Source organism: Meriones unguiculatus, chromosome 17 (assembly GCF_030254825.1).
Source record: "Meriones unguiculatus strain TT.TT164.6M chromosome 17, Bangor_MerUng_6.1, whole genome shotgun sequence".
NCBI classification, from domain to species: Eukaryota; Metazoa; Chordata; class Mammalia; order Rodentia; family Muridae; genus Meriones; species Meriones unguiculatus.
In genome coordinates, this window is record NC_083364.1 from 41,750,248 (window position 1) to 41,778,068 (window position 27,821).

The following is a 27,821-nucleotide window of genomic DNA, read 5'->3' on the forward strand; positions in this document are numbered from 1 at the left end:
GGTGAGTGGTGGAAGCTCAGGAGCCTCTCTTCTTCCTCGCTGTGTTGACTGGCTTGACCGTGGGTAGGTTTTGTGTATACAAACACAGCTGCTCTGTAAGCTCATGCATGCAGAGGTCCTGCCATGTCCAGAGGGTGCTGCTTTGCTCTTGTCCTCCCAAACTTCTGGCCCTCACGGTCTTCCTGGTCACTCTTCGGCTGTGCTCCCTGAGCCTCGGGGAGTGAATTCACAAGGCAGAGTCTCATTAGTCTCTGCACGGTGAGAGTAAATGATAGTTTCTAATGTATTTGGATACAAAGAATGGAAAGACGGGTCTGCCTCAAACTGGTTTTGGGTTCAGACATAGCTAAACAAAACTGTGTCCTCAAGCGAACTTCTAGGGAGACTCCCCTAATTTACCATCTTATACCTATGCATACATAGGCATGCATATGATTAAAATCAGATGAATTATGGGAAGGGGCACCTGCCACAGGAAAATGATTACATAACTAAATCTTCAGTTAGAAGAGAGAACCACTCTCACTATAACCCTTAATAACTAAAGTTTTACTGACCTCCAGAAAAGGAACCCCAAACAATAATAGGGACCCTTCAGGATCTTGGCTCATGTGGCCACTGATCTCTTGCAATATCTTCTGACCTTTTCTATTACTTCACTTTAAATAAGGATTCTTCACTACTTTTGTAAATCTGTGCCAGCTTTGATTCTAGTTCTTTGAATAAAAGCCCAAGAACTTGGAAACCTCTGATCCTGACCCAATCCCTGGTAGTAATTTTGTCTCTTTAGTGGCTGCTCAAAAGCTTATATTATTATCTATCATAATCTATCTTAAAATATTACACACATATAGCATAGGAATTTTGCTATATGTTATATAGCATGAGCTGGAAAAGATGGTTTAGCTGATAAGAGCATTTGATGCTTTTGTAGAAGACTCAGGTTCGCCTCCCAGCACTCACAAGATGGCTCACAGTGTCTGTAATTTCATTTCCAGATTGGATGCCCTCTCCTGACCTCTGCAGGCACAAGGAATGCATGTAGTACACATGTTGTTTGGGGGAGGAGCAGTAAGAATGGAAGGAAAAAGAAAACAAGACACACTACGGATTAGAGAAAACAGTTCTGGTCCTTTGCACTAGGCTGGAACTAATTCTGGTTTCCATTACCAGAGTAGAAAAATGTATAGTCAGCAGGACATTGGGCAGCATCCCTGAAGAAGTCTTACCTTGTAGAAAATTAGCCTACCCTGAGCACGTCTCCAGACCTGCCTGGCAAGATCCAAAAGGAGAAATTGTAACCAAGGAATCAAGAACACTTATAGAAATGTAAAAAATACTCAGCATCCCATAGGATAAAATTCATAATGGCTGACATACAAAATGGTAAGCAAAATGGCAGGAAAAAGACCACTAGCAAGAACAGTCAACTGACAGTGGCCTAGAACCGGAATTGATACTAGAATTAGCAGAAGTGAGGGTTAGGACAATTCTACGTATATTCTATACATTCAGCAAGTTAAGCTGGTTGTGGTGGCTCATGGCTGTATTTCCAACATTGGGAAAAGCAAGATTGATGTGAGTTTGAAGCAAGCTTCGGCTTCATAGACTGTGTCTCAATAATTATTCAGGTATGGTGTTCATGCCTGCAGTATCAGAACTTGGGAGGTAAAGACAGGAGGATCTGGAGTTCAAGATAAGCCAAAACTGTATAGGGAATTTGAGGCCACCCTAGCAGTGTGAGTTCCTATCGAGAGAGAGAGAGAGAGAGAGAGAGAGGGAGAGAGAGAGAGAGAGCGCGCACCAGGCTGTAAGACAATAACATGTCAAAGGGGAGAAATGCTTGGTGATTGCTCCTTTGTTTGCTGTTGTTCTGATAAACCCCACGGCCATAAGTAACCAGGGGAGGGAAGATTTCATTTAACCTTACACGTTATGGTCTCCAAAGTTCCCTCTTCCTGGAAGACTCTAGGTGACGTCAAGTGGACAAAAAGCGAACCGGCATAATGGTTTACAAAAGACTGAGTACTCAAGGTGTGCCTGGGTGCAGAAGCCGGGTGTGGTGATGGCAGCGTGCAATGTGGCTGTGGTTGACCTCAGGTAGCCCGGGGCCTTGATTCCTGCCCCTAGCACTACACAATAAGTAAATACATTAAAAAAAAAAAAGAAATTTTACTTAAATTAAATCATATATAAATTAATTTATTACAGACAGTCTCCATGGCTTCTCCACAGAGCACAGTAGTCTTGGGACCTCTCCAGTGCTCTTCAGAGGCCTCAGCCTAACGCAGGAGCCTCAGGCTACAGGCTCTGTATGCCATTACCCCATCGCAGTGACGACGCAGACGTGTGGCATCAGAATAGCCCTAGACCTCGTCGCTACCTCATCACTGCAATTTCGCCAAGATCATGAACCGCAGCGGAAACATCCGGCGTGCAGCTTACGCGGGGGTCGCGACCCACAGGTTGAGAACCGCTGTTCTAGAGTCCCGTGGATGCGGGTCGTCTTCCTAAAACTTCTCCCAGGGAGCTGGCAGCCCGTAGTCCGTCGTTCTGTGCGCCCACACGGAGCCCACCATTATTTTCAATCAAATCATTAGCAAAAAAACAAAACAAAACAAAAAAACACCATTTGGTCTTCAGGGTGGTACAGTGCGTGGCTGCGAAAGGCTGCAACCTGTCAGGAGTTGCTTGAGGCTGTGTCCAACTCCCGGCCCAACACAACACGGCACATTTACTTAAAATGTTACCAAGGGTGAAGCTTTGGGTCCCCCCCTTTGCACACCACTTTTACTTTTCTTCTTGGTATTCGACTTCGGGGTTCTCAAGCGTGAACGCCGTAGATGACAGTGTCACCTGGTCACGTCACGCAAAACAGAACACGTAACTGCGGACCTTCTGAATTCCATGATGCGGTCCGAGGCCACTCCCCACTTAGCGTCGCCCAGAGAGGCGACAAGGTTGCACTTTCCTGCGAGCCCAGAGCATCCTTCTCCCGCTGCGTAAGGCTGGGGGTCTCGATCCCTTTCCCGGGTTCCGGTGCCGCCTCCGGGGATGGAACCCGGGAAGCGCCCGGGGCAGAAAGGTGTGTGGCGCTAAGTGGTGCCCCTCTTCTCTTCTCACGCTCTCGCCTCGCGGACCCGCCAGCCGCCCCAGGTCCCGGGAGAACCCGGCAGACCCGCCCCCAGATGGCGCGGCGCGCGAGGCGGAGCCGGGGCTGTGGAGCCGCCTCCTGGAGGCGCAGGCTGGCCACCAGGGAGATCCCCCCGGGCTGCTCCTCGCCGGCTCCCCGTCCCCGGGCGGCCTCCCGGTGGCCGCGTCCGGGGTGAGTACGCCGGGCCGGGGCTCCGCAGCCGCGCACGCCGAGCGGTCACCGCCGGGCCGCGAGGCGGGTGGGTCCACGGGATGGGGGCCGGGCGGACGCGGAGCCTGCGCGGTCGGGCCTCGGCGTGGCTGTCCCTCCTCCCCGGCCGGCGGGCGGGCTGGGGGCCGGCGGAGGCCCTCCTCGGCCGGGGTCCGGCTCCGGCTCCCCTCCCGTGCGGACACCCAGGCGCCGAGGGCGGGGGAGATGCGCGCCGAAGGGAGATGCATGCGCAGGGAGGGCGCGTCGCGCGCGTCCCCGGTGCTGACGTTGCCGGGCGCTTTTACCTGGAAAAGGCCCGGCATCCTTCGGGGTCTTGGTTAGACTAGGTTTCACCTGGGGCAGCATATCTGTACTTCCGTGCCTGCGAGGGCCCGGCCAGCGTGGAGCTTCCTACGCCAGGCAGGGGGCAGTCACATGGGATTGGAAGGACATCAGACACACCTGCTGTAGGTCGGGCACCTGATCCCCCCGGGGTCTGTGGATCCGTACCCCTTGATGTTCTGGCTTCCCTTAGATAACGGTGATTAACTCTTGGTTTGGGGTTCGGATGTTGAAGGATGTGGGACCTCGCGAAGGCCTTTGTGGAGGGGGGGCGGCGGGGGGATGGGGAGGGCGATAACTAACCTAAGGAGGGTATTAGCCAAGCTGGGTGCCTGTGATTGCCAAGTGTTCTGAGGTGGGCGAGACAGGAGGAGGTGGGAGCAGCTGATCAGCCTGGTCCTGGCTGATCAGCCCACTGGTTTGGGGATGAAAGAGCAGAAAGACCGTGGTAATTTGAGAGTTGAGAACTCAAGGAGTCTCAGATCTGGCTCAGGTTGAGAAAGTGAAATTAAAGATCAGAGCGTGGAGTGGAAGGCTGTAAAAGCAACCTGCCAGAGAGCGCAGGAATGCTTGAAGGAAACAATGCTTTGTTGGTTGGTTTTCTTTTCCTTTTATTTTTAAAGTTAATTTTTTAAGAACAGGTCTGGCCTTTGTGGCCACTCGTTTGTGTACCTGACAGCATTTTCGAGAGAGCCACAGCTTTTGATTGGGTTAAAAATTCTCAGAAAGAATTGCTGACCACGCTGGACTGTTTGATAAGGAATGGGTAGGGAGGGACATAACAGCGACTCTGTTATTACCTTTTTATGTGCCACTTGATAGAAGTATTTAGTGCCTCCTCTAGGCTGAGCTAGAGATGGTGTGGGCCTTGGTAGCCAACCACCAAACCTCTCTTTGAAGACTTTTTATTCACATTGGGAACATCCAAAGCAACTCAGCCGAGAACTCATGAATGCAGTCCATACTGGTCTGGAATTCGGTGCGGGGAGTGGGGGTACAATGGAACTTGGGGTAATTCTCCTGCTTCAGTCTTCTTAGGGCCACTGGTGACTCCTGGCTATTCTAGTCTTTTTTTTTTTTTTTTTAACCATCAGTGAACAATGGTATGTGCCAGAATTATCCAGGTTCCTGTTTAAAAGATAAATTTCTTGGCTTCACCCCAGACCACTGAAACAAAACCTTTGGGTGTGAACCCAGGATAGGTATTTTAAGAAACGTCCACAGGGTTGTGGCTAGCACTGAAGTTCACTGACAGTGTGTGTGTAAACAGGGGTTTGTATATCATATTTAGAATAGGTCCTCTTAAAATTTACATGATCAGGTTGTCACCAACTTCATGTAACTAAATGTACTGCTCCCTGTCTATAATAATGTCCTTACAATTTTAAAGAATATTTTAAACGAGGTTTTTTGTTTTGTTTATTTGCTTGCTTATTTTACCAGAAAGCAACGGCGTTGTTTCTGGTAACGAACCACTCCAACTCTGGATTAAAAGCACAACTTTCTCAAATTTGTCTCTGTGACTGTTTCTGCTATTTTGTATGGGCAGAAGTCATGCACACACACACACACACACACATTGTATTCTTGGGATTGTGTTTCATATACATTTTTATGTTACTTTTTTTCCCCCCCGACTTGGCTATGGTGAGTCCTTTCTTCAATAGTTAGTTAGGGTCTTTTAAGCACCCAGTTTTGGGTGTGTGCACTTATGTGCACATGCTCAGGCTGGAGGACAACCACTTATGACTTTGGGATTAAAAGCCAGAGTCAGCATCTTGGGTGGATTCTGAAACAGATCAATATCAGGTTCTTGTGTGGTGGGCACGTTGCTGACTAAGCTCTCTCTCCAGTCAGTCCCTTATGCACGTTTGAATAAAAGGATATGTTCTAGGATGTAATATATCGGTTAAATATTCCTGTTATTATCTTTTGAGCTCATTTTAAGGTCCTGTTGTTTTAGCAACGTTGATGTCAATACTACAGATCTCTGACTATATACTGACTGATGGAATCAAAAGTCATATATAGTGAAATGCATTTTATTTTATTATTTTAAAATTTATTTATTTTTATTAATTGCAATTTATTCACTTTGTATCCCAGCTGTAGCCTCCTCCCTCATCCCCTCCCACTTTCACTCTCCCTCTCTCTTTTCTTCCCATGCCCTTCCCCCAGTCCACTGATAGGGGAGGTCTTCCTCCCCTTCCATCTGACCCTCGTCTATCAGGACTAGGGTCTATCTCACCCTAGATCTGACCAGGTCTTATCAGGACTGGCTGCATTGTTTTCCTCTGTGGCCTGGTAAGGCTGCTCCCACCTCAGGTAGAGCAGGTAGAGGTGATCAAAGAGCCAGCCACTGAGTTCATGTCAGAGACAGTCTGTCCCTGTTCCCATTACTAGGGAACCCACTTGGATACTAAGCTGCCGTGGGCTACACATCTGAGCAGGGGTTCCAGGCCATCTCCATTCATGGTCCTTGGTTGGAGTATCAGTCTCAGAAAAGACCCCTGTGCTCAGATTTTTGGTTCTGTTGCTCTTCTTGTGGAGCTCCTGTTCCCTCCAGGTCTTTCATCTCCCGCTTCTTTCATAAGATTCCCTGCACTCTGCCCAAAATTTGAGTCTCAGCATCTGCTTGGATACCCTGCTGGGTAGAGTCTTTCAGAGGCCCTCTGTGGTAGGCTCCTGTCCTGTTCCCTGTTTTCTCCCTCTTCTGATGTCCATCCGTTTGCCTTTCTGAATGAGTGAAATGTATTTTAAAAATCCCATTTTCATGTATCTTCTTTACCAGAAGGACAAGTAACATATCTCAGGGTTCTGTTCTGTCCTGGGTTTGGTCTCTCTCACTGGTTCTGAGACTTCACTGTGTGTAAGTCAGTTCCTGGTTACGTTTCATCCCGGGTCTCAGATGTAGCTGTTTGGTCCTATTGGTTCTAGAGTGGAATGCAGAAGTCTACAGCTTTGTACCCTCCTCTGGGGAGCTGGCCAAAGGATGTTTGGCACCACAGATGAGATGTGCTTTCAAATAAATGGCAGATACCCTCAGAAAACCCGGATCACTGGCCTGGAAACCTTCATGCTCTTGATAAGGAGTTGAACTAGCCTTTTGAGATGCCAGATGCCTGCTTTTGTTGTTGTTGTTGTTTGTTTTTGTTTTTTTTGTTTTCCAATTATCTCAGAGCTTCTCAACCGTTAGGACCACTCACTGGTAGGCCTGACTGCAGAAGGTGGACTTCTGTGACGCCACTACAGAACTATCTGAGAGCTGAAAATGACCTAGAAAGGGACGCTCATGGAGCCTCTACCGAACCCTCCCACCAGAAATTCTTGTGTCTTCCATAAACATATACTACATAAAACAACCCCAGTCACTTGCTAATTCCGTTTACTTCATGTTTCCTGGCAACTTTTGTTATAAAATGGGTCTTGCAGAGCCACAAGCACACCCTTGAAGAGGGTAGTGGATCCCTGCCCCACCCCTTTCTCTTACTTTTTGGCTCCAAGGTAAGAAAATTCTCTTCCTACAGTCCACCTACCACGATATGTTGATTCACCACAGCCTATAAACAATGAGGCCAGTGGACCATGGGCTCTGGGAAGAGGGACAGGCCCACAGTTACTTAAATAACTGTACAAATAAGCTGATGGTACCTTCCTGAGTGCCACAATGGGAGTCACCTGCCCCTGAGATAATTTTCGTCTGAAAAGTCACCGTGCTTCTGATTATAAAAGGATTAGGCACTCATCGAAAGAAAAGTGAAAATGGTTACCACAAGGACCTTTACTCCAGCAGAGGTAGGATTGTGTGTGGTTCTCTTGATTAATATTCCGATTACAGATGAACCAGCAGATGGCAGTCAGCAAATACTTGCAGTTCTAGGAACCAGGAAGGTGTTGGGGTGTGCCTTCTCATTAAGTTCTTGCAACATCATTATAATGAACATGTTCCCTCCTCCCAGGTTTTATATAAGCTAGGGAACTGTGCAGAGAGGAGAGCAGCTGTCTCCAGGCCTCTGGCCATTTAGATGACAGGCAGAGGGCAGGAGGGCTCTCTTGAACACACAGAGGTGTTCTAAACCCTATCTTTTCCCTCTTCACAGAAACAAAGAAGTTTTGCCCTTGACCTTTCTTCTATACCATCAGTTTTATGGAGGACACTTAAGCCTATAAGGGGTAAGTGATTGTGTTTAATTGGGCCAGATTTAGTCTTAAGAAGTGGGATTTTAGGAATGGAGGCCTAATTATTTTTTATTTTATTTATTTATTACAATTTATTCACTTTGTATTCTGGCTGTAGCCCTGTCCCTCATCAGCCCCTGGTCCCACCCTTCCTCTCTCCCCACCCCCATTCCTCCCCTAGTCCACTGGTAGGAGTGGTCTTCCTCCCGTACTATCTGATCCTAGCTTATCAGGTCTCATCAGGACTGTCTGGATCCTCTTTCTCTGTGGCCTAGTAAGGCTACCTCACCAGGGAGAAGTGATCAAAGAGCAGGCCATCGAGTTCATGCCAGAGATAGCCCCTGCTCCCCTTTGTAGGGGACCCCCATGAAGACTGAGCTGCCCATGGGCTACATCTGAGCAGGGGGTAGGAATTATTAAGTATTAGTGACACTTTTTGTTTTGAGGATAAGTGTCTTGCCTTTGAACAAATTTTATATACTACACCTCAGCAATATTAGCATATCATTATTCTTAGCTCTTTAGTTCCCTGGTACGTTCTTAAAAATATTTTTAAGGCTGGAGAGATGGCTCAGTGGTTAAGACTACCTACTGCTCTTCCAGGAGACTCAAATTGGGAACCTACATTGGGCAGCTTATAGTAGTCTGTAATCCAGCTCCAGAGGACCTGATACTCTCTTCTGGCCTCTGTTGGCACATATGCTCATACATAGATATATACATAATTATAAATGCACATACCCATACATAGATATACACATAATTATAAATGAAATCTTAAAAAATGGTTTAGAGCAATTTTAGATTCATAGCAAAATTGAATAGAAGGTACGAAGCTTTCAGACCTCATCCCAACCCCTGTAGGCTTTTATTTTAATTTTTTTAAGTCAAGCTTCCCTACATCCTGTAAATGAGAGAGCTACATAGGTATTTTTTTTTTATATACTTTCTGCTCCTCATACTGCAGTCATTTTGTGATCACAGATTCCTTTAATTCAGTGAGGATTTTAAGGCGGCGTTTTCTTAAATAGCTCTCAGAAAAGCAATGTTCAAAGGCCAGATTTACAAAGGATTTTTATAAAACATGATCACCAGTCCCCACATTTAAGTCTCCCCAAATGGAGTCTGCAAGAGTTCACAAGCGGTCGTCTAGCCGGCCCAGACTCCCGATGGCTTCCTGCCAACTGAGGGAACGAGAGCACGCCTCCAGGCGACATGAGTGCCAAGGAGAGGGACAGGAAGGTGTAGGTAGTTAGAAGGCCAAGAGAGGTACCTGCAACACTTGAGTTGTATTTGTATCCAGACATGGAGGGAAGGAATAAACTGTCCACAGGAAGGATGCAGCTGATGAGCACAGGCTCTCACAGCCCGGTTCCACCCTTTAACCAGGTATGTGGTGCTAGGCAGGGTGACTGGTTTTGCTTCTTGTTTGTAAGGCGAGGAGATTCCAGTGAGGTGGTTTAGTGGGTCAGGGTGCTTGCTGACGAGTCTGACAGATGAGTTTCATTCCTGGGGCCCGCATGTAGAAACGAGAGAATGCCAGTTCCCACACATTGTCCTCTGATCTCTGTACCTGTGCCCCGCCCCCATAAGGAAATGTGATTTTAAACACAGGGAGAATGAAAATCTTATCTCACAGAGGATTGCTTTCCTGTCGTCCCCATTTTCCATATATGTTGAAGCCTTAGTTCCCAATGTGATAGCACTTGGAGATGGAGCCTTTGGGAGACATCTAGGTTAAGGTGAGGTCGGGAAGAAATAGCTGTCATGCTGGAATTAGTATATATATATATATATATATATATATGTATATATCAAGAAATATGAAATCTAGATTTTAATCATCCTCTCTCCTCTTTCTCAATCTCTCTTTGTGTGTGTGTGTGTGCGTACACACATGTAACAAGGAAAAGCCACTGGGGATATAATTAGTCCAAGGATCCTCAACAAGAGGCCAACCGTACTGGACCCCCAGTCTGAGTTTTCCAGAAAGTCTCCAAAAGCAGAAGAAGTCAGGTCACAGTTTTTATTAGAACAGCCAAGCAGGCTGAGATGGGACAACTGCAGTCTCTGCAGCTGCCTAGGAAGTTCGGGCCTGGAGAGAATTCCAGGCCACCCCAAAGACAGATTTCTTAATATACATGGGGAGCCATAGCCGTCTGTCAGGGGGGCCAGAGCCAGCTCTGGTGAGGATCTGAAGTTGGGTGGCATGCATACTTCATGCATTTCTTTTTCCTTTCTTGTCTCGAGATGTAATTAGAAGTATTTGCTTGTCGGTTCTCAGCGCAGGCAGTCTGTCTGGCCATGGAGACTATCTGGGGTCTGGCTTTAGTATTCATCACTGCTTTTTCCCTGATGTTTAGAGTTTGAGGTATAATATGACTTTGAAGGTGCGGGGGGAGGGGATGTGGGAGTGTTGCAAGTTGTGCCCATTAGGCCCTCGGTAAGTATCCTTACCATCTAGTGAAGTTACTGGTATCGATGAAAAATCCCCCAAAGCTGGATTTTTTTTGTTAATAACTGAGAACATGGCCCCTCTTAGAGGTGAGTTGGCGTCATCCCACCTCATGGTATTGAAGTATGGAATCAGTGGGACAGTTTATCACCTGTGAAAAACACCACTGAGTAGGTGGCTGCCAGTACGTCTGCCCACTGGCCATTCCTGGACTAGCCTCTCTAATGTAGCTGGGAGAGTGATGCTCACTGTTCGGTGGCTGCTTAGCGCATGTCGGGAGGCTGGTCAGTACCTTATGTGATAGTCCAGCCCTGTAGGGAGGTAGATATTATCTAGGTAGGTATTATTTCACTCCCACACTGCAGAGGAGAGAATGTAGGCTCAGTGAGGTGGCCAGGCACAGATCTCAGGGCTGACAAGTGGTAGGATTCGGGTATCTCTCTCTCTCTTTTTTTGTAGATTGTCAACATCCTCTATTTGGGGTTTCTTGTCCCACCCCACCTCACTCTGTCGGGCTTCACCCTGGGCTAGCATCTCACTGAGACTGCAGCTCAACTGGGATTGGGTTTCTAATGTGTGCTGAGCTCTGTCATCTTAGGGGCAGGATTTCCATTCAAAACAGCACATCTTTTGTGATTGCCTTTCAGTGGTCTCTGGGAAGGAACTGCCAGGCAGTGGCATACATCGCCTCATGAGGTGTCACCACATTCTCAGTCATACCGGAAAAGTGCAATTTGAAGCCTCCTCACTGCAGCGGAAGCAGAGATAACGCATTGTAGGAGTCATGGGCTGCAAGCCACCCTACCATATCTCCTACAGATTACGATTACTGCTGCTCCTTTCCTTGTGCCTGACAGTGGTTGGATGGGCCACCAGCAACTACTTTGTGGGTGCTATTCAAGTGATCCCCAAGGCAAGGGGCTTCATGGCTAGTTTCCACAAGGTCATACCTTTGGGGAATGAAGTCACTCTGGCCCATGATGCAACTGTGAAAAAAGCAGAACTTGATAACTGCCCTTCGGTGTCTCCAAACCTCAGTAAGTATTTGTAACAGATGTGTGGAAAAGTAAAAAAAAAAAAATCAGAAGAATATAGTGGCCTGTCTCGGCATACTCTCCTGCACTGATGATGGAAGATGCAAGCATGAGTCTTTCATTTGTGTCTCATCTGTTAGTGCCCTTTTGGCCATAAATCTAGAGTAATAAATATAGACAGGACTATGTTCTTCAGTGATCTCAGGTTTACTTCTCCAGGACCTTGTGTGTTTCGATTTCCTGTTGATGTCTTGCCTTTCAGCTTCAACGAACAGTAAATTGGTTCTGGTGGACATAGCACCTTTGAGAGAGAAAATTTCTCACACAGGTTGATTCTCCGGAGCATCAGAATGCTCACGATTTCCCAGATGGCCCTTTGAGCCTTCTCTTGTCTTGATTCCCCTTTCCCAGAATGCCTTTCCTCAATACATGTCTGCCTAGTGGGTTTCTATGTAGTCATCTGAAACTCAGCTTAGATCTCTTTCCTCTTCTAGGAAGGACTCGGGGCTGGAATCTCAGCTCCCTGTGGGCTACCCCTGTCTTGTGGGCCACAGTGTGCTGCTCACCCGTTTGCCTTTCTTTCTCTGGAGCCAGTGCCCCATTCAGCTGTGCAGTCCAGCTGCCCAGCAATGGACCCCTGTAAGCCTGTCTGGTGTATTTGGGGTCTTAAAGAGGGGTGTAAGGCACAGGCGAGGTTGTTTCAGTTCCTACGCAGGGCTCTGCCTCCTCGTTTACTGGTCAGAAAATGAGGGTTACTTACTTGAGACTGACATTCGAAGCCTTGCCCAGGATTGATTACCTCGGACAGCCTCGAGTTTCACCCGCAGATGCTGTGATAACCGGAAATGTCTTTGTTGGTGGCATGATGGGAGCAGAGTTGCATTGTGGATGTAGTTGTCACGCTGGCTAGGGAGTCCGGTGGGCTTCAGCTTCTTCCTGGTGCCCCACCTGCAGGGAGCTAAACACGAGGAGTGAGGGCGGAAGTAGGAAAAGGGCAAGTTTGCGGCATGTTGTTGGTTTTTATATTTCACCCTTCTTCCTGTGGAGGGGTTAACTCAGTCTTGCCCCGATCTTTAGTGGGCAGTGAGGTGACCGGGCAGTCTGCACACCCCACGAGAACATGGATCTTAGGGTCAGGGTTGATCGCCCAGACACGGGGCGTGCCCTAAAACGCGTTACAGGCTGCCATTTCCCTGGTCCTGTGCACAGTTGATGACTAAGCGAGCCTTTAACTGAAGGAGAGCAACGGGCGCCGACCCTCCTGTGGCCCTCAGGGTGCACCAGGAGGAAGGAATCGGCCGTGTAAACCACAGAGCTTCCTGCCACAGCCCCCGTGATGGTGTGCGTCTGTGTCGCTCACAGGAGGCCAGAGCAAACTCCTTTTTAAGCCAGACCTCACTCTGGAGGAAGTGCAGGCAGAGAACCCCAAAGTGTCCAGGGGCCGCTACCGTCCTGAGGAATGTAAGGCTCTGCAGCGGGTCGCCATCCTCATTCCCCACCGGAACAGGGAGAAGCACCTGGTCTACCTGCTGGAGCACCTGCACCCCTTCCTGCAGCGGCAGCAGCTGGATTACGGAGTCTACATCATCCACCAGGTGAGTGGGGCGGGGGTGGGGGAGCCCTGGAGTCCGAGGACGCGGCCCCATGCCCATTTGTTTTGGGTGAAAGGATCATCATCAGAAGGAGAATGTTCTTCGCTCACTTACCCTGGAAGAGAGCAGAGGGATTCTGATGCTGAATGCAGAGCCACCGACCAAGCTCTGGGGAATGGTACTGTCCTAACTAAAGAGCCTGTTTCTGAGAGCCCTCCCACATTAGCGAGCTCTGGCACGCATGCGCCCCTGAGCTCTCTTGGGTCTCCTCTTCCCTCTGGGTGGACCTTGTGTTACACGGTGTGGGCTTGGGCTTCTGCCTGTTATTGAGTGAGGCTGTGCGGCAGAGAGCTCCTGAGTGATCTCATAGAGGGCCAAGTGGGTGCTGCCAGCGACTTCTGTGCTCTCCAATCATCCCTGCCTTTAATTCCACCACTACTTACCATTTCAAACACTTTCTTGACTCACTCTGTTGGCTTCCAGAAACAGTTAGTAGGAACAGCATGTAACCAGCCGCAGGCTGCCTTGGAAGAATTCAAGTCAATCAATGGTGGGTGGCTAAACATACCTCAATTTGGCATTAAAATGTATTAAAGAAAAAAAAAAATAGAACATCAGTTTAAACATCTGTGTCTGAGCTTTTTTGTTTTTGATTTAAAAAAAATTTTTTTTTTTAATTTCGAGACAGGGTTTCTCATTGTAGCCTTGGTTGTCCTGGACTAGCTTTGTAGACCAGGCTGTCCTCGAACTCATGGAAATTGCCTCCCAGAGTGCTGGGATTACAGGTGTGCACATACCCGGGTTGTGTCTAAGCTTTTTAATATCATCCTGGGCAATTCAAATAGTGCCCGTCCTTATAAGCTCCAATAAGAATGTGGGCAAAATCATTAACTGTTTAATTAATATTGGATGTAGTGGATAATACCAACGTTAGGTAGAATGACAGCTAATGGGTTCTCCTGTGTAGTGCATACTTTATGAGATACCTCATAAAGGTATTCTTTCTAACCCTCATAAAGGGTTCTTATACAGTATCTCTGTGTTCAGTTTTTCGGACTTGAAATAAAGTTTAGAGGTTCTTTTTTTAAGATTTATTTCTATTTTAGGTATGTGAATACTTGCCTGCATGTATGTAGGTGTACCATGTGTATAACTGGTATCCAGCAAGGTCAGAAGAGGGTGCTGGATTCTTTGGAACTTGACCTACAGACAGTTGTGAGCCAACACGTGGGTACTGAGAACCAGACCCTCTATAACAGCAGCTGTTGCTCTTAACCATTGAGCCATCTTTCCAGCTCCTATAGTTTCTTGTTTGTTTGTTGAACAGTCTTTTGTAGCAGAGGCTTGTCTGGAACACAACCAGGAAATCTTCAATTTCTCATCCTCCTGCCTCTACTTCTCAAACATTGGGACTGCAGGTTGAACTTTCTGGGTGCTGGCAAGTATCTCCAGCCCACTTACTTGCTTTAGAATTAATGTTGTATTTAGCATCGTCGGTTAAAATGGATTTATGGAGTCTGAGTTCTTATTCAGGATGGTAGCTACTAGAATATGGTACTGTCTTTGGTTTGTTTTCTTTTTCAAAAGATTACCTGTGTGTGCGTGTGTGCTTGCAGGTGCACGGGTGAATGATGACACAAGTTGGTTGTCATCTACCTGTTGAGCCCGGGTCGCTCTTATTGTTTCTGTTGTTGTGTACTCCACGTTAGATTGTCTGAGGGCATCCAGGCATTCCTCCTGTTTCTACCTCTCCTCTTACCACAGGAATGTTGGGGTTACGTGTTTTTCCCCTCGTCTGGCTTTTTCTTTCTTTAGTTGGCTCAGCCATTGGTTGGCCACTTCCACAGGTTGTGTAGCAGCACATCTTATGGGCAGGACAGGATAATCAGTCAAAGGTTTTGTGTGGGTGGGCTGGTGTTCCAGTCCCTCCGTTGGAAGCCTTGCCTGGTTACAGAATAATCTTTTTTTTTTTTTTTTTTTTTTAATGTGAGTTCCGGGCGTTGAACCCACATTGTTAGGCATATATGGCAGTCTCTCAAAACTCCCTTTTTTCTCCTGCTCCTCTTCCTTTCACCTTCCTGCTTCCCCATCCCAAGCCCCCAGACAGGGTAGCCTGAAACTCTCTGTCCTCCTGCCTCTGCCTCTGGCGAGTCCTGAGACCATAAGCATGTGCCTGTTATGTGTACGAACAGAAACATATCAACTTTTGCTACACTTTCAGGAAAGTGCTGTGGTAACTTCTAAGAATTGCTTATAATCTTGTTATGATAAGCTGTCAAGTCAGACTTTATTCTTGCAGAATTCAATTAACCTTGAACAAAGTTATACTGAAAAGTCCTTGGGTCCTATTGCACATATGGTGTTGATATTTCAGGCCATGTAGTCTTCAGATCCTTTCGTGAGGCCACTGTGAGGAAGAGCCTCTGCCATTAGTGTTGTAACAGGAGTTTCTTAAGCCATTTCCAAGAAACTTTTAAGTAGCGTAGAAATCTTAGCAACAACCTTCTCTGTTGACAGGTTACAATTTCTTGGTCCTTCCTGACAATCTCTTAGCTTAGTCTCTTGGATGTTCAGTATCGGTGTATAAGGTTAGCTGGAGAAGCATCCAGCGGTGACAGGAAATCAGTGGCACTAATTGATGTGACAAGTACATTCAAGAGGCTTTGTACAGAGACTCACAGCCAAACTTTGGGCAGAGTGCAGGGAGTCTTATGGAAGAAGGGGGAACAGGAGCTCCACAAGTTGACCAACAAAGCCAAGATATCTGGGCCCAAGAGGGGCTGCAGAGACTGATGCACCAACCAAGGACCACAGATGGAGATAACCTAGACCCCCTGCTCAGATGCAGCCCATGGGCAGCTCAGTCTCCAAGTGAGTCCTCTCATACGGGAAGCAGGGACAGTCTCTGACATGGACTCTGTTTCCTGCGCTTTGATTACTTCCCCCTGGTGACGTAGCGATACCAGACGCAGAGGAAGAGGATCCAGGCAGTCTTGATGAGACTTGATAGGCTAGGGTCAGATAGCAGGGGAGGAGGACTTCCGGTTTCAGTGGACTAGAGGAGGGGGAGGGGGCAAGAGGGAAGGGGGTGGAACGGGAGGAGATGAGTGAGGGGGCTACAATCAGGATACAAAGGGAGTAAATTTTAAAAATAAACAAAAGGAGGTTTTGTAGTTTTGTATGGAGTTAATAAAGGCACTTTAAAAATTGAGTTTAGAAGAGCACTTGACAGGAGCTCCTGCCTCTAAGTAAATTAAGTGCACAGTTAGGGTTGCTTTATTTTTATTTGTATTTTTAAACCACATTACATTTTTTGTGTGTGGGTGCTAAAATACCTCACACTGTTCTTTTCCTTTTTTAAAAACGATCTTGGTAACTTTTGAGTGGACTGTTCAGTAGTAAGTATGCAGGCTGGGGTGTGGAAAGATGATTCAGCAGTTAAGACCACATCATCTCTGGCGGAGGACCAAGCTCAGATCCTTGTATTCACTTCCAGCAGCTCACAACTGCCTGTCACTCCAGCTCTAGGGGACTTGATGCTCTCTTCTGTCCTCAGAGGCTACTTACACCCATGTAGCATATATTCACATGGGCACGCGCGCGCGCGCGCGCGCGCACACACACACACACACACACACAGAAACATAAAATAGTTCTTTAAAAATTAGGATGTTGTCTGACCTGGTATGAGGGCTCATGCTGTTATCCCAAGTGTTATGCATTTAGGAGTCTGAGGGCAGGAGAATTGCTCTGAGTTCTCGGCCAGCTTGGAGAAATGTCTCAAACACAAAAACAAAGAAACTTTACTCTCATGCAACTGATCTACGGAACTTTTTAGTCTTCTTAAATAAATTATCCACCATCAGACAGCTTGCCAGACTCAAGGAGATGGTTCTAAATTATAGAATATAAACGTGCATTAAACACAAAGCCAAAACAGAATGGTCTTTTGTTTTCCTCGCCATTTCCTCTGTTAGAGCCCAGAGTATGTTATCCTGTGAATAAACAAAGGTAATATAACCCTCTTCTAAGTGGGAGTGAAGGGGAGACCGCATGAGTGCCTTTCCTCTGGAGCTCTTTTCATTTTACTTTCCATCCTCGATAGACTGGAAGTAAGAAGTTTAATCGCGCCAAGCTCCTGAATGTGGGCTATCTGGAAGCTCTCAAGGAGGAGAACTGGGACTGCTTCATATTCCACGATGTGGACCTGGTGCCCGAGAATGACTTCAACCTTTACACGTGCGGCGATCAGCCCAAGCACCTGGTGGTTGGCAGGAACAGCACCGGCTACAGGTAAGGCAGCTCCGGCTGTGCAGCGCGTTTTACTGTGATCAAGGCTATGGTGTGTTCAGAGAGAGCGAGGGAAGCAAGAAATGGGGGAAACCAGCCTATTTTTCCTTAATGTGTAGAACAGCAACTAACGGATGAAATAAGGAAAAGAAAAGGTCTCTCAAAACCCTGGCAGGAAATACAAAGACAACAGGAAAACACAAGACAGAGAATGTAATCCGATGATTGGGGTGGGCTAACCCTGTGGTTCCTGAGGTGGGCCTTCCCTGAGGTGTCTGAGGTGGGCCTTCCCTGAGGTACCTGTGGTGGGACTTGACAGGCTTCCCACACAGTGGAATTCTAGTAACCTGCCATGGCATCCTTGATTTCCTCTACTGGACAATGGGATGGCTCCAGCTAAGCCAATGTTTGGACATCTCATTTCTTTAGGCTGTCTTGCCAGGGGCTGCACACTGGCAAGACAGTAATAATCTGCTTAATAATCTGCTTGGGAACCAGGATATCCAGGACCAGTTCCTTTCTTTCAAGGCCACCCTGGGAAATGCCAGCATCCCTTCACTCCTCTCTACTTCTGTGCCCCAAAGAGAAACAGATGATTTCTAATGTGTTTTATGCCAACTCCTAGTAAACTACAACTGATGGCGAAATAGCGATTGAGGTGACCTTTAGATAAACGAAGCCGAAGGTATGCAAACTTCCCTGTCCGCTTCCTCCAAGCCCTGCCATTCGTGTGTAGTTATGACGCTAGGCTAGGGGCCAGGAGGCCAGTTTGAAGAGGCGGAGCAAGTACAGGAATGAGGAGACCGGAAGCTCCTATGGAAATGCATTAATCTGCAAACACAGCTGTAAGCTGTTAGGAGGGAGGGAGGGAGAGGAAGTCTGCCTGAAACTGAAACTAATCCGTGAAATAGGGTGGGAGACTGCCAGAGCATGTAGAGTGCGCAAGGGAAACTGAGTCTCTCGACACCTTCCTTGTTCTTTGCTTCCATGTTGCCCTTGCAATGTAGGTCTTTCGCTTTGGACTGCTTACGTGAATTCTTTTGTAATTCTCATGGGAATATCTCTCCCGGGGAGAGGGCGTAACCCACATCTGCCCCTTCCTTACGAAGTCCCTGGGACAAACCAAAGTTTGATTCTACCAAAGTTCACCCTGAGGAGCAACGTGTTTCTTACGCATGTTACTTACGGAGCATGTGTGAGAAGCTGCTGGGTAGGAGCCTGTGTGACCCTATAGCAAGCAGCCTTCCTGGAAGGCCTGCCGTCAGCGTGGGGGGCAGCTTCCATGCCCACATAGTCGGCGGTCCTTTGGGTTAACCTTCCCTAGCCTATATGATTTTACCTCCTCAGGCTTCAAGGCCCTGTGCAGTTAGGGCATTTCATGCGTAGGGTTGGGAGGAGTAGCTGGAACCAGAGGAAAGGGTCCAATGATCCTCTCTGCTCCTCCTTGTATGAGGAAATGTCAATAGTTCACATGCCCAATTGGGACTGACTTTTAAACTCTTACCTCAAAGCTTCTTCCTTTTGAGCAGTTACACAGGATGGTTTAAGGTCAGGCCTTGGGCTGGGAGGTTAGGCTGTATCATTGTGTTAACCTGGCCATCAGTGGGCAGAGATAATTGCCCATCCGTGCTGGAACGGATTTTGATTTATACTCTGGTGTCACCATCAGATGCTGTGTACACTAAGAGATGGCCTGTGGGTGGGGAGATGGCTCAGCCCTTAAAGGCTAGGCTCACAACCATAAATATAAGAGATGGCCCGTGCCTGAATCTTGCTCTTTAACTTGTCCTTGCATTTGCCAGATTTTGCTGCTGTTCCCAGACATCGCCAGCAAGCCTTTGCCCCCTTGCATAATTGAATATGCTTACCTTTTGACTTAAACACAAGCTCTGAGGAAAATTGTGGGCCTCTTTCAGAAACCGAAAAGAGTCTTGTTGAAAGGCCAGTGTGTGTGTTTGCATGTTGATGGAAGTTAAACAGGAAGCCCTTACAATATGCAAGTTCTCTACCACTGAGTTGTTCTTGTCCTGTCTTTTCAATCTCTTCAGACTTAGATTTTACTTCGGTCCTGATGCTTTATTTAAGTTTTCTGTCTTACTATCTGCATCATGCACATCTCTTTTGTGAATGTGTGTGTGTGTGGCCAGAGAGATACAGGCTTTCTGTCTTCTTACTTTTGCTGTCCCGGCAACGTTCTGTCGATGGCTGGCAATTTTAGTTGCAGGGACTTAGAGCCTTCTGCTGGCAGCTCCATATACGCTCCATACGCTCCAATACGCTTCAGCTGCTTCACCCTCGCAACAGCCCTGTGGGTGTGCATATAAGAACTATTTTCACTCACAATCACGAAGAGGAAGAGGGAGGACGCCGGCTGGATATTCTCTGGGTCTTTTAGGAGATATGGATGCATTCCTTTTGCCACATGCATGTGAATCTAAAGGAAGGGTGACATTGCACACATCAAGGGCATGGGCACTGTTCAAAAAGGAATGCCCCGTAAGTGTTCCCATGCAAAACTGGAAGGGTCTGTAGCATTACCCAGCATGCTGTGGGCATCATTGTAAAAAAGTGAGTCAAGGGTAAGATTCTTGCCAAGAGATTTAATGTGTAGACTGCACTGTCAGAGTCAGGACAGCTTCCTGAAGGTTCCTGGGTTTAGCTGAAGCATCGACCTGCCCCACTCAGAGCTGAGCACCTCTGGGCACTTTGGGAGGACTGACCGGAAGGAGCCTGAGCTGCTGGAGCCCATTCTGTATGAATTCATCATGGCTTAATGTGCAAAAAAAGGAATAAATGGCCTGGACTGTAAAAACAAAAGGAACAAACAAAAGGGAAATGCTTTTACTTGCCGTGCGTTCAGTGGGAGGAAGTTTAAGCAACTTGTCCAAGTGTTTCAGACTCATGGTGAGTTTCACTGCCAAGAATCCCTCTGTTCAGGCCCCGTTTCTCCAAGGACTCCATGGCAACTGTATGTGTACATTTTCCTCATTCTGGGGACCTTGCAGCCCTTTAAAATATATACATAAACTCGCCCAAGGGCCACTTAAAATGTCCTTTTCCAGAAAACAGGGACCAAAAGAGAGAGTCAATAAACACAGAGACATTTGCTGGGCAGTGATGGTGAGAGCAGTTCTGTAGCTCTCCCTGGAGGCATCTACTGCTCCTCCCAGCAACAAAGCTGCTCTCAGTGCTCCTTAGCCTGTGCTCCTCTGTATCAAGTTCTCACCCGCAGATCCTCCCTCATCTGCAGATTGGGTCCTCCCAGGCTGTGCTCCCCTTCCTGTGTCTGGCAGTGATTCTGTCCTAAGAGCTCTTCAGAGCTCTAGGAGGGAAGGCCCCTTGTAGTCCTGTGCTCAGCCAGCTGTGTGGAGCATCAGGAGCGGTAGTATTGGCAGTCCCCTCCAGAGCATACATGCTGGGTCTCTCATAAAGACTGCTCTTTGGTGCCTGGAAGGTTATTATGTGGCTGCTGTTTCTTTCCACAGGGCCCTGATGCAGCTGCTTCTTCTTAAGGGTCCCTTCCTTGTTTACTCGAGCCTGGTAGCCTTAGACACAGGTTGCTGCTAGTAAATGGTAGGAATAGCTCTAAATATTTTAATTTCCTTTTGTTGGTTTTAGGCTGATAAATGCCACTCCCCAGGATTTTAGGCGCACACAGATAATTGTGATGGTCAGTCTTGCTCATTATTAGACTAAGAGTGCCCGTGAGGTCAGTCAGGAATACCTCAGGGCTGCATGGGAGGGCATCTCCACAGACAGGTCATGAAGGTTCTGACCAAACCAGTGACTAAATGATGGGTTTGTAATGTGATGGTGTTAATGGGAAGGGATGGAGATGGGGTTTACTTGGAGGAAGTAGGTCACTAGAAGTGTGTTCTTGGGGGCTGTATCTTGTCCTGCTCTCCTTCCTCATCTTTGTATCTTAGCAGTCATGAAGTAAGTAGCCTCCTCTAGTGACCGTATCTTTTCCACCATGAAATTCTCACTTGCCACAGGCCCGAAAGAAATAGAGCCAGCTGGCTATGGATTGAAACTCTAAGCCAAGATATACTTTTCCTCCTTCAAAATTGTTTCTTTCAGATATTTGTCATGAGTATAATCTGATTAACATGACTGAATGTTTCTATTATGGCACACATAGGGTCACTGTTATGATATAAATATTACACGCTGCACAACTGGTGTGGTACAAGGAAGTTTATTATGGGAAAGGCGAGACAGAGACAGACAGTGTAGGAGAGCATAAGAGAAGAGAGAATGCAGAGTGGGGGGGGGAGACAGATGGAGACTCGGGGACAGACAGCAGAGAGTGAGGTGGCAGGCTTACCACTCCCTTTGATATGGCTTTCGGCAGGTGAGCTTGGACACTGCATCCTTTGCTTAGGAACATCTCATATTTAACCTGTCTAAGAATAATTTACTCTTGCCCTCAAAACCAAATTATTTTCTTTACAATCAATTTTCGTGAAGGTCACTGTATTTCATATAGTCGCCCAAGCCAGGATCCTGTTCAGGATAGTGGGGTGCAATGTTGAGTTCTGTAGAAAACGAACTCAGAGATGGAGATTTGCAGAGTGAGCACACCCAACGTATGGATGGGAAATGCCTCCTGATTTACACCTCTTCACCTCCCAAGAGAGAAAAAGCTAGGGGAAAAAAAGTATATTCCTCATGACACTCATTCACGCTGAACATGGTTACAATCCAAAATCCTCCCTTGCCTGGGGCCCTTAGTAGCCTTTCGGTGGGATGAAATCTCTCACTGACATTTGAAGCAGTAATCCATGCTCAGGTGTCTTTACAGAATACCAAGGTTACCAATAAGAGGTATGTGGGGTCACCTTGCCTAGTGGGTCCACCTTGCTTAGTGGTACCAGCAGCAGATCAAAGGCCAAGAGTAGAGGGAGGCGGCCATGAGACAAGAGTAAATGGATAAAATGGATGGAAGTGTACCGTCTCCCGGGTCCTGGAATGCCACCCCCGAAACCAGAGCTAGAATGTCCTCGGGGAACAAAGGGCGCTTTGTGCTAAATGTCATCACTTCTCTCTCTTCTCTTTTCGCTCCAGGTTACGATACAGTAAATATTTTGGGGGCGTTACTGCCCTCAGCAGAGAACAGTTTTTCAAGGTGAATGGATTCTCTAACAACTACTGGGGCTGGGGAGGAGAAGACGATGACCTCAGACTCAGGTGATCAACAGGGAAGGGGCTCTGCTTTCAGTGGTGACCCCAGAACCCCATGCTTATGTGTAGTTCCAGGCTGGCCGGTCATAAGGCTGATGAGTTGGGCTTACAGGGTGGCAGGGTTTGAGGGGAGGGCAGAATGACCTAAATTGTTCTTCGTCAGGGGAAGCGTAGAAACCAGAGAGGATTGTCTGTTGCCGGGTTTGGGGTTCAGAAGTGTTGGTGAGGCCCTTGGGTATCACCACTGGCTGGCGAACGGGAAGTCCCAGAGGTTGTCTTTGAGACTTTCACTCTGAGAACAGGCCTTTGAAACGTCTCATGCTTTTCCTCAGACCCCCCGGGGCCTCTGTTGCTGTTCCCAGCATGTAGAGCGGAGTGCTGTGTCCTCAAGGGGGGCTAGGTGCACCTTTTTGTGGGAGCCTTCTGACTTGGAGGGCTGGCTCTGGGCTGCTGGTATTGCTCCTGGATTCCCTCAGACAGCTTTCTGCTCTGGAGGACTGAGAGGAACTTCTCAGGATGCCTAGCCTTCGCTTTTACGTCCCTCTTCAGAACCTGTGTGTGTGTGTGTGTGTGTGTGTGTGTCTTGGTGGTAAAGATGGTCCCATTGCCCAGAATTTCCTAGCTGTTCACCCATGGCCTGTAAGTCAGAGTTGTGATAACAAAGGCCTCCTGGCAGTCAGAGGACCTTTTTCCTCTTCCTGCTGCTTCTTAGAAAGTAGGTACTAGGCTGGAGTTCTGAGTTAATAGTTGTGCAACTATCAGTCTCCCACTAGGCTGGTGTAAAGGAGCTGAAGGCCTCAGGAAGGTCTGTCTTGTTCCCTTTGGGCACAGAGCCTTTGGCAATGTTTCTGAAAGAGTGAGATACTCCTACCCAAGGGCTCCATGGCACTCACCCCCTCAGCAGTCACAATCCGCAGTCACTCAGGCTGCTGATGACACAGATTCAGGGACAGGGAGGGCTAGAGGGAGCCAGCACTCTCTTCTCTCCCAAGTCCATGGCACTACCTAGCTAGGCTAAAGAGTAGACAGTTGCTATGGTTGTGTACCATTGCTGTCTCCTTTCCGGCTGTCCCTCAGCTTCAAGGGAGAGAGGAGCCCAAAGTTTTGCTTTCATTTGGTAAGTGTCAGCAGTGGTGGGAGCGGCGCCTTCAGCAGCCTCAAGAGTTCTTCTCAGAGATCTCTGAAAGAGCTTCAGGACAAGCCAGGAGGAAGCAGAACTGGAATTTATTTTAAAGGCATTTTTAAAATCTAGAATGAGTACAACCATTCACAGAAACAGAGGATTTTTTTTTCGGGGGTAAAGAATAAGACACACCCACAGGTAGGTGTGGGCTTCTCCAGGGAAAATTATGCTTCATTGTCTTACATGGCTCGCACATGCGCACACATGTATACAGACTTGAACCTGTGGGTTTCTAAGATAGATTGCTTAAAGGGTGTAAATTACAAAAACGTTTAAAAAATTTTTTTAATATTTTGTTTGTGTGTGTGATTTTCTTTTTTATTGCAGATGATTCTTTTTGAGTACTCAGTGGTAGGTAAATGGGATAGATTTTAAAGTAAACTTCATTTCTTCCCCCTTAGGGTTGAGCTCCATAAGATGAAAATATCGAGGCCCAAGCCTGATGTGGGTAAATACACCATGATCTTCCACACCAGAGACAAAGGCAACGAGGTGAACGTGGACCGGTGAGCCCTGGATTCCCATACCCGGCATCCACCTGGGTATCGACTCTCCTGTGTAGCTGACATACCATTGCCGAACTGACCACATGAGCCCGTTCACTTTGCTAAAAGCTTTTTATGGAGGAGCTTTTAGTGTAGAACCTAAAGCAAGGCAGACTAATGCATACACCCCTTATTTCTGTGATTGTAAACTCCTGGCTTCTCTTCTGCTTTCTCCCACTTTTTCTTCTGCCCACTGGATTCTTTTGTTTGTTCGTTTTGTTTTGTTTTGCTTTTTTTTGAGACAGGGTTTCTCTGTGTAGCCTTGGCTGTCCTGGACTTGCTTTGCAGACCAGGCTGCCCTCAAACTCACAGAGATCTGACTGCCTCTGCCTCCCTGAGTGCCAGGATTAACGGCGTGTGCCACCGTGTCCAGCTTGCCCACTGGATTCTTTACCATAGCATCTGTTTTACTATCTAAGTAGTCGACTTTAGCCTCAGTGTCCTACTGTCTCGCCTCCTGAGTGCTGGGAGTACAGGTGTGAGTCACCATGCTGTACCCTTTCTTTTTCTTATCTTTTTCCTTATAGTTTGTTTGTTGAACACATCAGGTCACAGAATCACGCTTTTAATGGATTTTTGCTAATTGTCCCCTGTTGATTTGATAATTATAATATATATGAGCACCTGTTTCTCATTGCCTAAATCAAGGGTTGCAAGGCTGTAATATCCCGATTCCATCATTCTGTCTTCATTTATTGAGTCTCTTTACAAAGAGAGATGTACTCTCTTCATCTGTCTGAGCACCTTGGGGTATAGTTCCTATAGGAAAGGCAGACTGAAGTGTGGGAGCCCAGCGCTGGTGGATCGTCTTCCAGAATAACAACCTGCTCTCCCTGAGCATCTTTTGGTTTGTAGTTCACGATTGTTTTGATAAGAATGTGGTCTCAACTGATGCACCAACCAAGGACCATGCATGGAGAGGACCTAGACCTTCTTCTTAGATGTCACCAATAGGCAGCTCAGTCTCCATGTGGGTTCCCAAGCAAGGGGAACAGGGGCTGTTTCTGACATGAACTCATTTGCCTGCTCTTTGATCACCTCCCCCTGGTGATGTGGCCTTACCAGGCCACAGAGGAAGAGGATCCAGGCAGTCCTGATGAGACTTCATAAGCTAGGGTCAGGTGAGGAGGACTCCCCCTCTCACTGGACTAGGGAAAGAGGATTGGAAGAAAAAGGAGTGAGGGTGGGAATAGGAGAAGATGAGGGAAGGGGTTTCAATCAGAATATAAAATGAATAAATTGAAAAAAAATAACAAAAACAATGTGATCTCGACTTTGGTCATCTGGAGCTTTTAAAGTTGGCTCTGAGGTCCTGAGAATGTTGTCACAGCAGTCTTTGGGAGCCTCCTGCTCTGTGCTCTGAGGGAAGCTGATGTCCCAGCCTTGTCCTCTCCTCTCTTGCTAAACTCTGGCCCTTTCACTGTGGAACTCCAGCAGATAAACTTATGTGCATGTGGTTCTGATGGAAGAATTTATGGCTTTTGTTCTGAGTTTCTTTCCCTTTGAAAAGCAGTAGTCAAGAATTTTTTTGCTTTTTGTTAGAGGCTACAAGTCTGAAAGAATAGACTTTTCTGTGTCATTCTAGTCTTTATCAACAGAAGTGCATTTTCCTGTTGGTTAATTATTGAATAGTTATAAAACAATTCTTATCTATATGTGAAAAGCATGATGCATACCCAGACAGACCCTGTAGGATGTCCACGTGGCCTCCCTAGACCCATACCTGCCTTTTCACACCCACCCCTGCCCTACGTGACATCCCTAAACTTCATGGTAATTGCTTGTCGTGTCATAAAGCTAATTCCTTAGGCTATTTCTTGTTTTTCTTTTTTCCCCCCATATGTTTATATTCCTAAACAAAACAGGAATCAGTTTTGCACATTTCCAGCTGTGTGTAAGTAAAGTCATGCTGCACTTTTTCTCCTTTGACATTATTTAGCTCAACATGGTGCTTCTGATCTCCACCCATTGTTGTCATTGTCACAGCCGAGCTTCTGGAGTTCTCTTCACTCCAATGCCCTTTTCTCTCCCCCTGTGGCTCAGCTCCAGCCACAGAGGTGGCCCAGCCTTCCTCAAGTGCATCCTGTTCTCTCGTTTGCCTGTGCCCCTTGCCCACATAGTCCTTGCCTAGAGCATCCTTTCCTTCTTCACTTTGTGAATTTCATGTCTCTTAAGCTACTTGGTGTCCCTCTCTAGACTCTTTTATGAAGTAAGGTGCTTCTTAATTTATCTATCCTCCTGCACACGCATGCGCGCACACACACACAATTTTGAAACTCTTATGAGAGCTATGTACCTTCCTGTCTATAGACAACTTTCTTCTCACAACAGTGGAATAGTCCTCAATCCCCTGATGCTCAGCGAAGGACCCGTTCTGAGTGGGCAGCTCACACTCCTTTTATGTCAGTGTTTCTTGTAATCCCTCTGTGCTGTGATGGGAACCCAATGGAGCCAGTGATCTTCCACTCTTGGTCAAGGGCCTGATGTAGGGTTTGAGCCACAAATGCAAAAGACTATCATGAATGCTTGTTCCGTGAGGAAAACAAGTTGTTTTTGTTTGTCTGTTTGTTTGTTTTTGGTAATAGGAAGTCAACAGGAATAGGAAGTGATAAAGCTTCCTGTGCGACACTTGAGAGCAGGACAAAAAGCAGCAGAGATGCATGTCAGGCTCTCATTTTCATCCTTCTCATTTGCTTCTTTTATCTTTAGGATGAAGCTGTTACAGCAGATGTCACGAGTCTGGAAAACAGACGGCTTATCAAGTTGTTCCTACCGATTGCTCTCTGTGGAACACAATCCCCTCTATGCCAACATCACAGTGGATTTCTGGACTGGTGCATGACCTGGGTCTTTTGGTGATGTTCGGGAGAACTGATGATTTGATTGTAATGATTTTGGCCTAGAGACTTCCTTAGTAGCCAACATTAAGAACTCTTTCCAGCTAATTATTAGGCTGAAATTTTTCCATTCCAGGTTTTCTCAGCAGAGCTCTTGGTTACGTCGAATGTAGAACCGTCATTGACGAGACAGCTTTCTTAGCTGCTTTGGTCGTGGTGGTGAAGTTGTAATTCACACGCTTGAAGGACCACTAAAGAAAAAAGGATGCGATGAAGGCAACCTGAGAACTGTGTCCTCAGAGGACTGACTGCAGCAATGCAGTGTGAGATTGAAGAGTGGGGAGCAGAATTCCCAAGTGTCTTAGAGAACCAGAATTGCCAGGTCTAAGACAGAGAGGTACTAAGATGTGTTTCTGTTACTCATGACCCGCTGTGAAGTGGTGGATTCCAGATGTGAAGAAAGCCATAAGAGAGGGGCACAGAGTCGAGAATCGGATGCCACGAACTTGACAATGAAGAGGTGGCTAAGGACAGAGTGTGGCGCGAACTGTCAGTGGTGCCTGTGCCGGCTGCTGCTACCCAACCTCCATGGTGGCTGCTTTCTCATCAGAAACACCTTCTGGTCTCTGGCCACCCGACCCTGAATGTACCCTGCCTCTTCAGAGGCACTTGCCAGTAATAGCCCACCAGAGAACACACCCTCGACTAGTTTTTAAAGCATTTTTATAAAATAATTTTGTACATGTAGGCTATGAATGAGCAGTTGATAAGCTACATAATGACTGATAATACATCTATAGAGTATCTCTGTAGTAAAACATGAAAAATCTTCCGGTT

General features: G+C 47.1%; 1 protein-coding gene and 1 long non-coding RNA gene across 9 annotated transcripts; one reads left to right on the forward strand and one right to left on the reverse strand.

The window, feature by feature from the left end:
• Positions 1–2,948: 2,948 nt before the first annotated feature.
• On the forward strand, positions 2,949–27,821 carry B4galt4 (beta-1,4-galactosyltransferase 4). Of its 7 annotated transcripts, none has more exons than XM_021648585.2 (8): positions 2,949–3,085; positions 7,786–7,858; positions 10,967–11,356; positions 12,716–12,948; positions 17,051–17,238; positions 22,303–22,425; positions 24,004–24,108; positions 26,857–27,821. In XM_021648585.2, the coding sequence occupies exons 3-8, from the start codon at positions 11,104–11,106 to the stop codon at positions 26,987–26,989; spliced, it is 1,035 nt and encodes a 344-aa protein (XP_021504260.1). In that variant the 5' UTR covers positions 2,949–3,085; positions 7,786–7,858; positions 10,967–11,103; the 3' UTR covers positions 26,990–27,821. The 7 variants fall into 7 exon arrangements, with proteins under 7 accessions (XP_021504260.1, XP_021504257.1, XP_021504263.1 ...); XM_021648582.2 differs by lacking the exon at positions 2,949–3,085 and adding an exon at positions 3,207–3,325; XM_021648588.2 differs by lacking the exon at positions 2,949–3,085 and adding an exon at positions 3,207–3,325 and having other exon boundaries at positions 24,004–24,144; positions 26,857–26,994.
• Positions 8,922–13,173, reverse strand: LOC132648557 (uncharacterized). Of its 2 annotated transcripts, none has more exons than XR_009586974.1 (3): positions 13,060–13,173; positions 12,114–12,311; positions 8,922–9,437 (listed from the first exon to the last, which is right to left on the reverse strand). It is a non-coding gene; the product is annotated as an uncharacterized LOC132648557 (long non-coding RNA). The 2 variants fall into 2 exon arrangements; XR_009586973.1 differs by lacking the exon at positions 8,922–9,437 and adding an exon at positions 11,351–11,654.

Excerpts from the sequence above, each read along its gene's own strand:
- B4galt4 (XM_021648585.2), top strand. The coding sequence starts at position 11,104 with ATGGGCTGCAAGCCACCCTACCATATCTCCTACAGATTACGATTACTG. Across the intron at positions 17,239-22,302 it reads AGGAACAGCACCGGCTACAG|GTTACGATACAGTAAATATT; the intron begins GTAAGGCAGCTC and ends TTTTCGCTCCAG. Across the intron at positions 22,426-24,003 it reads GACGATGACCTCAGACTCAG|GGTTGAGCTCCATAAGATGA; the intron begins GTGATCAACAGG and ends CTTCCCCCTTAG.